Below are 11,586 nucleotides of genomic sequence, written 5' to 3'. Positions count from 1 at the left end.
AACGTTCAAGAGGGCCGGGTCAGTGAAGATATATCGAGCATTGGGGAACGGATAGGCAATGCCGTACGATGACATCTGCCATAGACTACCTAGACAACGTCGCGGAGCAGAGGAGGATAGGCAAGTACAGAGAGCGTGGACGGGACTAAATACAGCGCAAAACAATTGCCATGAAAGATATTCTTAATAAACTCACAAGTCATCAGGCAACGGTTTAGTATGCACTCTGCAAGTATGTCGGGTATCGCGATCGCATCAGTTCGTGGGTTCGTGGGTACGGATGATGAATGAAGGCGAGTTGAGCTTGACTGGCGGTAACTGCGGCTGCAGGGATTTGGCAGCTCGTGCAGTACCACAGGAATTGATTGTTGATTTAATGTGATAGGCAAGATGGTGGTTGAAGGAATAAGGTACCTTGACCGAGCAAAGGCGTATCGGTGGAAGGTAGAAGGTGGAATGGGAGATGGAGACGTGATTATCGTGGCGGGTGCTCAGGTAGTTGCGGTTATCCGTTAGACACTATTATTGCCATATGCGATGATGGTGGAGGTGTCGTGGCTGTGATACATGGGCACTAGGAACCGGAGGAGCTGGGCTTGGAACCGGTACGCTGAGTGAGACTGGCCCGGTGTGGAGCATGACAATGGTAACCTACCTAGGTACGCTCTGGGTGCTGAGCTGGAGAGCAGCGCCATGGGGAGGGTGGAAGATGAAGATACCTTGAGGTACTTTGTACCTAATCAGGGTGGCAGGCAAAGTTGGGTGGGGGGCTCCGTTATCCGTCACTGCCGCCGTCATTGTTAGAAACCTGGCAGGTACCTGGCTGTTCACCCATACCAAGACTCGAAAATACGGGTAGATGCATATACAGACATACACATGCGTCATCCGTCAGGTTGGCGCGCATGTTCCTCAGCATAGGTACTCTCTCCATGTTGTTTCGCAGAAGAATGTCAATGGACCTTCCTCATTGCATGTTTCTTCATTGTGATACAATTCGACGCAATGATAACCTTTCCATGACAATATTTACATCCCGCAACGCCCTTCCTCAAATTGGAATGTGCCATGCCTGGTGTTGCGCCTCGAGGCACCCTAAGCTCAGTGAACCTCATCTCTGCGGCCCGAATGGCTCTCCCCCGTGCTTCGCTGCCCGATATGGGACACTGCCACAGAGAGCGGTTCATAATGTGGACATCTGTCCCATGGCCTTGTCGGAGACGGGTAGTTCTGGCTCATGAGGTTAAGATCACTGCGGGCTGAAGGTCGAATCACTCCGCAACATGGCAGTTCACCTTGTTTGAACAAGCGATCAAATCACTCACTATCGCACACATGAATGGTTTCGTGAATATCCGCAGAAATGTCTTATATCCAGGTATCTTAATGCATTAGCCAATGCTTCCCCTTAACCTTATCTCCGATCTGCAATCCGCCATGTCGGACTCAGATTGTTTTCCCCATCTCTTTCACCACGTCAGCGCAGCCAGTCACCTCACTGGCTGCTCCCTGTTCTACCCCGGCTGAAAACACCAGGAAACAATTTAGGATCTCGTCCCGAGGTGTGGCCGTCAGTTGACCACGACGCTTCTCCAGAAGGTGCGAGACTGGCAGGGGAGGCAACTACATCATCTTCAAGGACCGCTGCGCTGTTGGGTCCTCCCACCGCTGTCTGCGTGCCACCTCCGTTACCCGCAGCACTGTCAACACCCGCGCTGGCCGGCCCGCGTTGCACTGCTGGGTGGTGTCCACCGATGATGCTTTGGGCCACACTCTGCTGGTCAGCTGTGACGGCCGAGTCAGAGGTTTCATTGGCACCGTAGTTGATGTACTTGTGAAGCCTACTACCCGTTAGCATGCTCCTGGATCTTGGTCGGAGTTCCGCCACCGTGATGCTTACATGTCATGCTCCTCTCTCAGGGTCTGGTATCTGAATTCTTCCCTGCGATCAGGCACATTGGTTTTTACCATGGCGTTACCTGCCTTGCCCGGAAGCTTGAAGTTGGGTCCAAGCCACTGCTCCTTAATCGCACTTTCGAAGCCGCTCTGCTTGACTGAATTCTTTGCGAGTTCACACATGTCCACAGGGCTTAGCTTGTAGATCTGGGCTGCCACGGCGTACTCCTCCATGAGAGGCTCCTTTGTAAAAGCGAATTGAAGTGGATCGTCCGTCGACAACGAGACATTGAGACCCCGGCGGAAGTACTGGTAAAACGGGTTCCTCTCATAAGCAAGGAATAAAGCGTTGTTACTCAGCGGCGACATGGCGATGCCAATCTGTTCAAGGTAGAAAATGTACTGCAGAAGCGGAACCTTGCGTAGCAGGAGACCATGACTGATGCTGTGGCAACAAAGGAGAGCCACAGCCAGATGCTCGCTGTCACCAGCCTCACCACAGTGTGGTCGCAGCACGAACGTGTTGAAACCCCGACGTTGGCGCAGTGCGTTGAGCGATGACATGTTGGAGAACAGGTAATAAAGCCAGTAACTGTAGGGAGGGTTTTGCTTCGAGTCCCAAACCTTAGGCACGGGAAACTTCTTGAACAGGCGCCGCTCAATTTTGCTCTCGTCGTCGACACTGTCGAACCCAATCACCCTCTGTAGGAAGACATGCAGCTTCGGGTGGCTCGAGGGATCTCTTGAGACTTCGAACAGGGGCTCGAAGACATTTTTGACCACCTGTTCGAAAGTGTCCATGAGCCCGCTGGCCTTGTACACATCGTACAAACGAGGAATCTGAATGAGCCATCGTACGTTGTGGGAGAAAAGCTTGTTGTCAACAACCCAGGCCGCAAGCTTATCCCATTCGTCAAGGGACTTTCCGTAAATGGAGATGCGCCATTCAACCATCTGGTACTTGCTCGATTCAAGATCAGCAATGACCTCCTTGGTGATTTCTGCCAAATAGCGGCCATTGATGAAGTTGTCTGTCTTGAGGAAGATTGTACGAAGCCGGGATTCGCCAATTGGGTTGTACTTGAGATTGAACTTGTCAAATCTGTGGAACGAATCCGTGTGCGCCTTTCGATAGGTATTAGTCATTAGGTCCAGAACGTATCAAGAAAAAAAAGGCTCCAGGACAAAAACTTACATGCATATCTAGAGTGTCAATGGAAAGGTCGTATGCGGTGAGGTTGATACTCTGGAACACCTCCGCTAGAGTTAGGTGCCTGTCGTCGCGGAAAAGCACAACCTCGTCCGGGCACTTCTTCATCTTGCTCTTGATGAAACGCAGGAGATGTTTTTGGTTCATGCAAGCAGAGTGGTGAACGTGGGTGTCAACCTTGCGCACATTGTAAAAGTCTCTGTGGGGGACTTTTTTGCTGTCCGCAGTCTCCTGGTACTCGTTGAGGAGGGCGTAAAGATTGAATTTGCCTTCGAGATACTGGAGTCGACGGAATGCGAAACTCTTGCTTGGTCCGTCTGAGGAAATGCTCAGAATTTGATCCAGGTCCATGTAAAACTCTCGGATAGTAGGAACCCGAATAACCGGATTTCCTCTCGCCTCGGCCTCTGCGTCATCGAATACTTGATAGACACCACTATCGTCAAGCTTAAACGTCATCTTGTCGGCGGAGGGGACTGGGAGCAGGTCCTGCATATCGAAGTCTTCTCCAATGTCTTGGCCAGGCTTCCGCTTCTTCGATGTGGGCTTAGCTTCGGAATCCTGTGCCCGACGGCCTGTGTGGTCACTTGCCGCTGTGGCAGATGATGGCAAGACCATGCTGCCATTCAAGCTATTGGCGTTGCTAGTGGTATGCTCGACAGAAACCGCAGCTCTTGCGTGCTCGGCTCCCCAAGCTGGCTGGGGAGGAGGTGGGTATATCGACCAAGTAGGATCATCCCTAGGATTGTCATCAGGCCTTTGGAGAGAAAGTCCGATGTACCTCTCTCGTAGGTCCATGATGCTCTGGATATTCTTCGAGATAGCACTGAGCTCGGCCGTAATGTGCGGATCGGTATCTGAAAAGGCAGCAACACCAAGGGCAGCAGGCTGGTTCGTAATGCCAATACTTGGGCCAGGCTCGTGGCCCAGGCCCAGATTGCTGAACTCACTATTCAAAAGCCCGGGGTCGACTTCGTGGAAAGGCTGGTTCCGCGGAGGCGAGAAATGCTCTGCACTGGCAGCCTGCTGCTGCTGCTGCGTCGGTTCCGGCAGCATCATTTCTTCGTGTGCCGCAGCTTTGCCTCTCACTTGGCCCTGTCCTTTACCTAGGGGAGATGAGTCCATCGGATGGTCGAGATTCCGAGTGCCGGCAGAAACGTCACGATGCTCAGAGCCGACAATGACTGGGCTTCCGTGGGGTGTCGCATGGCCTTGAGACCACACACCACTACCCGTCTTCAGCTGACCAACCTGGCTACGTTGGTAAAACAATTTGGCGTCAGTCTGGCTCATCTGGCGGTCCGCAACAGGGTCGTAGAAGGCGGTCCTTGTGGGGAGGTCCCGAGGAAGCATGCCGTCTTGCAGACTCGCTCCATCGTGTTCCTGGCCATGGGGCGACAAAGGGTTTGCATCTGACGCGGGTGCATCACCGGGAGTTTGCCCCCCTGACCCCTCGGAGCTATTGTCGCCTCGAGAGTCCAGCGCACCCAATTCGCCGTCAGAGTCGGTGTCACCATCGTGGAGCGAGAACGTGGGGCCTCTTTTGGGGGAGGTTGAGGCGGACGTCGGGTCTTTTGGATTCAACAAGGCTTGTGTCTGATTACGGCAAATTGTCAGCACATTACGAAGCACGAAGCTATACGCTATAGGATGGGAGAAGAACTTGGCCTTCTATGAGGAATGAGGGGTAGCTTACCAGCGTGAATTGAAACTACCATATCCGTTTGGGGGAAGAGGCTTCAAAGAGTACATACCAGCCATATTGAGAAGCGTGTTGAACCCTACCGTGGAGTTCTGTAGAGCCCTTCCCCCAAGAAAAGAAAAAAAGAAAACAAAGATCCAGCAATTCCCCAGAGACAACGGCAGAATTATGATGCAGGAGCTATCGCAGTATCGGGTAATCGCATGCACTAGCACTCCAAAGTGGGATAAGAACCAGAGGACAATGGATACCTAAGCGGGTGGTGGAGGGGTAGCGGTTGGCTCCGACCTCCGACTCGTGACCGCGGCGGGGTCCTAAGCTGCCACTAACCGCGACCACGGTGATAGGCTATCATATACCTACCTAAGGTAGGGCACCTACCCGTTATGCCTATGTCTCTGGCCCCTCAGGTAAGATATTATGGAACCAGTCTTGTCTTTGACTTACGGGCATCTACCCTGCCTGTCTAGGTCGTTACCATTCAATAGTCTATAACCAAGTCATGAAGCTCGCCGGATGAGTCAAAGATTGTAGTCATAATGTCGGTGGGCCACTTTCGAGAGGTACAAACATCAACCATGCTGGTTCCCCAATCAGACGCCTGCTGTTGAACACAACCATAGGTATGGATGTCTGGAAGTCTCTTGGAAGGGTTTTCTATCTCTGAATCGGATGTGTAAGTCCGTCCAGTGACTGTCTAAACTTTCTAGCTCTATTTCGCACCCACATTCTTTTGCACCCTAGAGGTCTTAGCTCTGGAATCCAATGAGTATAGGCCTCCAGCTCCAAACACGATCATTGCCCCGACTAGAGTCCCCACAGCCAAGCGATTCCCAAAAAGCCATATGCTCAAAAGTAGACTGACCAGCTTGCGAATGTTCAAGACAATGGTGACAGTCAATGCTGAGGATACGGCAGCGAGCAAGTTTACACCCCGGATACATGCGTACTGGGTAACGACGTTTGTTACCAAATAGGCAAGTTGGCTCGGAACTTGAAGTTTGAAGAGACTATCTCCAACGTCTCCTTTGAGGCCAAGGCCGGGAAGATGCGCCATGGGGAGCGATAGAGGCGGACTGTTTGCTAGTTTCCGAAATTGGCGGATCAGTGATGGCGCCAACGGCAAGAAGAGCGGTAGTGACAAAAGGTGTGAGTAGAAGAGATTCTCTCGCCAATGGGGGCCGTATTGTTTATACGTCTCTTCTGTGTAGAGACCCATGATGGCGGAGAGGACCTGTGCCACGAACAGCACAACGAGGCCGGTCCCAAAAGCGGGCTTGCCACTCCCCTCGATTGCCTTTGAAGAGGTCTGGACAGCAATTAGAACGAGAGAGCCCGTCAGGATTTGGGCAACGCTTGCGTACCTTTGACTGCGAGTCCGACCACGCTGCGGTGATGACACCGAATGTCAGGAGAACGACAGCCACGATCTGTATGCGAGAGTACTTTTTCCCATAAAGAGACCCGGCAACCATGGTTGTAATACTTCCACCGGACCGAAGAATGATATGCACAGGAACGGAGATGTCATAGCTGAAGGCATGGTTGTTCAACACATTGATGCTGAAGAACAGCACAATATTGATGATCCAGCGGCGTAGAGGGACCTTGTTCTGCTGCAAGAAGAGCGGTGGTCTCGATCGATCGAATTGGGAAAAGTATCCGGTGACAGCGACAAAGAGGAATTGGACAAACGTCAGGAGGGTTCCTGCACACGAACTTGTCAGGAGGGGCTATAGAGCGCGGGGTCCATGGTGACATACCACTTGCAGGTTCGACCCTGGAGGGAAAGGGCACGATTAGCAACTGCAAACATTCAGAAGTTTGACGGCAAAGCCGGAGTATGGGAGCAGTGCTTACTTGATGATAGCTTCCAAGGCATACACCTTTAAACAGTGAGGTCAGCATGTCTGTAGCTCTGATACGGTCGGTTGAGCATAGGTTCACCAACATTGGAGCAGCAGCCGCCAAAAATCAGGCCAAGCATAACACCAACGGTGATCCATTGGGAAAAGAGACCGGCGGCTATGCGACCGGCAGTCTGCAGGGACTTTTCGCTAGAAGCATGTCCATTCATGGCCGAACCTTTGGCGGCTTGATCGACCGTCTTCTCGTCATCGTAACCCCGAGCAGGAGAATCCATCTTCTCCAAGGGAGGCGATGAGATGCCTTTCGGCTGTCCGCGTCGTCGAGTAGTCGCCGGAGAGGACATTGAGGCTGCTCGAAGCCTGCGTGCGAATAGTTGAAAGGATTGGACTAGACTTTTGGGGGGGGGTTCAAAGTATAATTGCAAAGGCGCGGCGCGCAGCGTGCAGCGTGTCCGAGACACTGGGACGCCGGTACAGCTGGGACGGGAACCAGGTACGAGGTACGGAGTAACTTAGTAAGGTACCTTCCTTTACCTTAAGGTTTAGAGGACAGATCAGGGCGAGGGCGGCCAATGACAGTGGCGCAATTGGGATCTGAGCTGCCCAGGCTGTGTCGGGACTCCGCTCCGCCCCAAACTTCCATCAAAGACCACGTCTGTGTCTCTCAGTCTCTCCAGTCGTTTTATGGTTCCATGGAGACTTTCACGATGGGGGTCGGGTGCTTGGGGAACCGGGCTACCTACTTTATGGCACTTGTCCCTGACAGACCTTAGGAGCCTCTACTCGAATTCACTTTGGAGTTGATACATGCTTCCTTGCATTGGATCCAGCTGAAGCTCCCACCCAGGCTTTCCGCTCATGCTCTCAAAGTTGGAGGCTTCACTTACTACCTCAAGCGGTAAGGTAGTCTTGGGTTATGATCAAAGTTGTACAATGAAGTCAATGAGCCAGCGGTTGCAGGTTGGGGCGGCTACCTCAAGCAACATGCCCCGCTCCACTTGCTCTTGCCGTGCTACTTACTACGCTTGCTACCATAACTCCCTCACGACTATTTATCCGTACCTTCCGTTACCTGGGTCAGGTATCTAAAGATGGCCTCAGCGTGCCTGCGTGAGGATCCATACTTTGCTCGACTCCCTCGTCCTAGCTAGGTAGGCTTGGGACCTGACAGAAACTTCGACATCTCTTGAGAACCAATCTAGGTACCTCAAGCCACCCAACCCACCCAACTTCACCTACCTGCATAGATAAGTGCGAGTTCTTAGGTACCGTAAAAACTCGAGCACTTCAAACTTGCGTTAGCCCGTGCTCCCGCTGTCTTACTTGCCTTCTGGCTAATACGTGCCTCTATTCAGAGTCAAGATCTGAAAACGTGGCGGAGATCAGCGAGTTTTTGGTACTGAGAGAGACTTAACGTGAAGAGTGCACGGGCTAACGCAAGTTTGAAGTGCTCGAGTTTTTACGGTAGTAGGTAGTTGATACAGATCTATTTCGGGGAATAAAGTTAAGAAATCGAAATCTTGCGCAACGGGACAAACCACAGCCGTGGGACCAATCTTGAATGACAGCATCTGGGCATCAGGTCGCTGCATGATTGTCGAATCGCATGCAGGAAGCACCGTCCTCTCATGTTCAAATCGCAGCAGTAGCCTTTAGGGAACCCTCAGAAAGGTAGGTGAAATATCCGTTACCTTGGATAATTAGGTATAAGGGTATGTCAATAACCTCCGCAGTGCACACCTGCGACACTCGGATACTGCATCTCGTGTACTTGGGCTTACCATCATACGTCACCATATGCTCAAAACAGGCGAGAATCTCGTTGCCTCCAATTCTATCTACTATAGAAATCAGAGAGGCATTGATAACCGTGACGACGTGACACGATGGTCGGGTCCATCTATTCCTAGTGCTTCTTCCATATCTTCCACGTGTTCCTTCACCACTGTCCTCTCCTCAAGCACTTTTCGATGGTCCCGAGTACCCAGCAAACTCATTCCTACTGGTCGAGTTGGCCTCTTGATTCGAAAGTCTGGCAAAGACGGCGATTGTATCAAGAGGCCACAGCTGCGACGTAGACCCGAGACATCTTCTCCTGTCAACCAAATCCTCCAGGTTATAGGAGGCGATAGCCTCGATCCACATCGTCCAACTGTGTTGCTGTGCTTCGTCCGAGCATGAGTGTCCTCACTCGTCATAGTGCTCAAGGGCTTCGGTTGATATCCATCCTTATAGTGCAGAGAAGACAAATAGCTATGAAAGAAGTCAGCCCACTCAACACCCAAATTCCAGGGATGGAAAGAGAATCATCATGCCGACAAGGACTTACGTTGTTCGTTGCCGCAATCGCGATGCTATCCTCAAATGGATGCCAGCTCATATGGAGGATCTTCTTGTTGAAGTCGATCTGGTCGGCATCGGTTTCCTTGCGCATCCTTTGGCCCTGGCCACCGGCTCCAGCAGCAGGACTACCAGCACGGGAACCTCCCTTCTTGCCACCATTGGTTGCGGTTGGGCTCGTAGACGAATTGATGGGTGTCGGTACGCCAACCTTCTTAGCCTTGAAGGCAGACTTGTCGGCCTGCAGCACCACTTCAACTTCCTTGTCGGGGTCTGAAGGATAAATCATGAAATTGTTGTTGTAGCTGCCAGTCATGACGTTCTTGGCATCCCCTGAGAAGACAACCTCAAACTTGTCAAAGATGCTGTCGTTCTCATACGTATCGCATAACCGAGGACGCAGATGCTCGTGAATGGGAATCGTCTTGACGGGCTGTCGCTCCATGTTGATATCCCAAATCTTCACCGTCAGGTAATCGCGAGAGAGAATGTAACGACCATCATAGGAGAATCGAACGTCTGAGATGGAGGAAATGATTTCGGAGAAAAACGACCTCGAGGACGGATCTTCCTCTTGCTCAAAGACTACATCGATGACAAAATGTTAGCGTCGAGCAGATCGCAAAGAGTTCGGACGGAGAAGCGCAGTACGTACGCTTTGCGTGGCTATCACAGAGAGCACTCTGGCGCATGTCGGCAAGCTTGATGGTGCCCTTGGAGCTTGCGTACATGAACCAATTGCAGCTTAGAGGGTGAAACTCGGCAGCGGTGATAACCTCAGTCAGCTCCTCCATGTTTGCAGGCTTGATGTCGACAATGTTGAAGCTCTGATCCTGGATATTCAGGTTCCAGAGGTTGATGCGGAGGTCGTCCGAGCTGATAAATGTCTCGCCATCGCTGTTGACGGATATGCTGTTGATGTGATAGGCGTGGGCATTTGCATACGTTCGGCGAGGTACGGCGGCAACGACGGTGTCATGATGGGTTAGGCGGGGCATGATGAGGTCTTCAGAGTTCTTGAAGCGATGCGCAGGTGACTGCTTCGGAGCACCCCCACCGCCAGCGAGGTTTGCGGGAGTCAAGTCATCGGATAGATTGTTCTCGGCAACGACCTTAAGCGACTTTTCGAATACCTTCCATAGCTTGATCGTCTTGTCGTTTGTTGAGAGCAGATAGTGTGATGCATTCTGTCGACGACACCACTTGATCTTATTGATCTTTTCGTCAATTTCCAGCGACTTCAGGTAGTCAAACTCGGGTTCGTGGGACTGGAATTCGGTATGGAACTTGTACTCGCATGTTTTTTTCTGTTCAAGAATATTAGCATAAGGTCAAGAATGAAGAGTACGCCTTCCACTTAGATGCCAGGTTTGGCTCACCGTTTCGTTCCGTTCGAACAATACGACCCGGCCGCCTTTGTCTCCCGTCGCGAGATAGTTACCCGTGTGATCGAACTCGACCGTTGAGATGATATCAGCTGAGAGAAAGGGTTAGATCTATAGACGATAGAGTCGACAGAACCTGCCATAGTAGCGGCGGTAATGGTCGCCAGACAAGGAATTGCGGGCTGCAGCTTACCTTCGGTGATGTCCTCCACATCGCCCTTGTCTCCAAAGCACCTATTGCGTAGCGTAAGCACTTATCCCAGCAAGGGCGAGGGCGGGGCAGTCGAGATGAGGATAATGGAAAGGAAGACATGGAGCCAAGGAGCAAGAGCACGTACTGGGTGAACTTCCACGTGGGGGAGTTCGTGTCGCTGTCCACCATGTTTGCAGACCAGTTCTGTACGAGCTAAGGAATGGACTTGTAGATGTTGATATGGACGAGCGGAAGAGGCGAGGTGGCGGGGTATGTCGAAGACGAACGAAGGGGCGAGCTTTAGTGGTGCGGAAAGAGAGAGAGAGAGAGAGAGGTTGTCTCTCGGCGCTGGGAGAATATGGACAGGGCTGAGATGGGCCACACGACAGTCGAGCTGGACGGCGCGAAGAGCGTGGGTTGGTGCTGAGGTGAGAGTAACTGCGATGGTGTGCGCAGAAGAGGGACCTAAAAACACGCAGGCAAAGTGGAGGAGTGCGAGAGGCAATTGCGGATGAAGAGCAGGCGAGTGGTTTCTATGTCGTTGGGATGAGGCAGAGATAGATCGGGCGGGTCGTAGTTGACGAGGGGTTGAAAAGGGAGGCCCGTAGCTCGAAGGCTCTGCGGTAAGGAAGGGTAGGTGCGTGGTGTTTGGCGTATGCGGCAGCGGGAGTGGAAATGCTTCAGGGATTTGCACAGAGGCGTATTGCTTCGGATGCTGGGACGGTTGAATATTCTGATGACGGCGAAGACCAAAAGTCGGTTGGTCGAGGGCTTGCACGTTGTTCGTATGGAGGGGGGGTATCGCGGCGCAGATTGCGGGTAGCGAGAGCAGGGTGCAGACTGCGCAAGGTTGAGGTTGGGGTGAGAAGGTAAGGTCAGGTAGGTAAGGTAGGTAGGTGGGAGTGGTGGAGTGATGGTGGACGGGATAGAAAGAGGTGACGCTAAGGTAAGGTAGAGAGAGAGGGATGTTGCGTGGGCTTGATTTGCTTCCA

The 11,586-nt window shown here is 52.1% G+C and overlaps 3 protein-coding genes across 3 annotated transcripts; all 3 read right to left on the bottom strand.

Annotated features, from left to right (window-relative positions):
• Positions 1–1,495: 1,495 nt before the first annotated feature.
• On the bottom strand, positions 1,496–4,747 carry CTAM01_06803 (AMP deaminase; the record flags this gene model as incomplete). Its single annotated transcript, XM_060522829.1, has 3 exons — positions 1,496–1,841; positions 1,901–3,021; positions 3,092–4,747. Coding segments are annotated over 3 exons (3,123 nt in total), but the record flags the coding sequence as incomplete, so codon positions are not given.
• Positions 4,748–5,520: 773 nt separating this feature from the next.
• CTAM01_06802 (NST UDP-N-acetylglucosamine transporter) lies at positions 5,521–7,020 on the bottom strand (the record flags this gene model as incomplete). The annotated part of the gene is made up of 5 exons (XM_060522828.1): positions 5,521–6,105; positions 6,173–6,516; positions 6,572–6,588; positions 6,669–6,694; positions 6,760–7,020. The coding sequence occupies 5 exons, from the start codon at positions 7,018–7,020 to the stop codon at positions 5,521–5,523; spliced, it is 1,233 nt and encodes a 410-aa protein (XP_060382673.1).
• A 1,885-nt stretch (positions 7,021–8,905) lies between these two features.
• On the bottom strand, positions 8,906–10,783 carry CTAM01_06801 (protein phosphatase PP2A regulatory subunit B; the record flags this gene model as incomplete). The annotated part of the gene is made up of 6 exons (XM_060522827.1): positions 8,906–8,929; positions 9,006–9,601; positions 9,672–10,323; positions 10,396–10,493; positions 10,595–10,635; positions 10,740–10,783. 6 exons carry the CDS (start codon positions 10,781–10,783, stop codon positions 8,906–8,908), a joined length of 1,455 nt encoding a protein of 484 aa, XP_060382672.1.
• Between the last annotated feature and the right edge of the window lie 803 nt (positions 10,784–11,586).

This window comes from Colletotrichum tamarilloi (assembly GCF_030869305.1).
Source record: "Colletotrichum tamarilloi strain Tom-12 chromosome Unknown Scaffold_19.1, whole genome shotgun sequence".
In the NCBI taxonomy this organism is placed as follows: Eukaryota; Fungi; Ascomycota; class Sordariomycetes; order Glomerellales; family Glomerellaceae; genus Colletotrichum; species Colletotrichum tamarilloi.
Note: the sequence above shows the minus strand (reverse complement) of the source record. Positions and strands in the feature narration are given on the sequence as shown.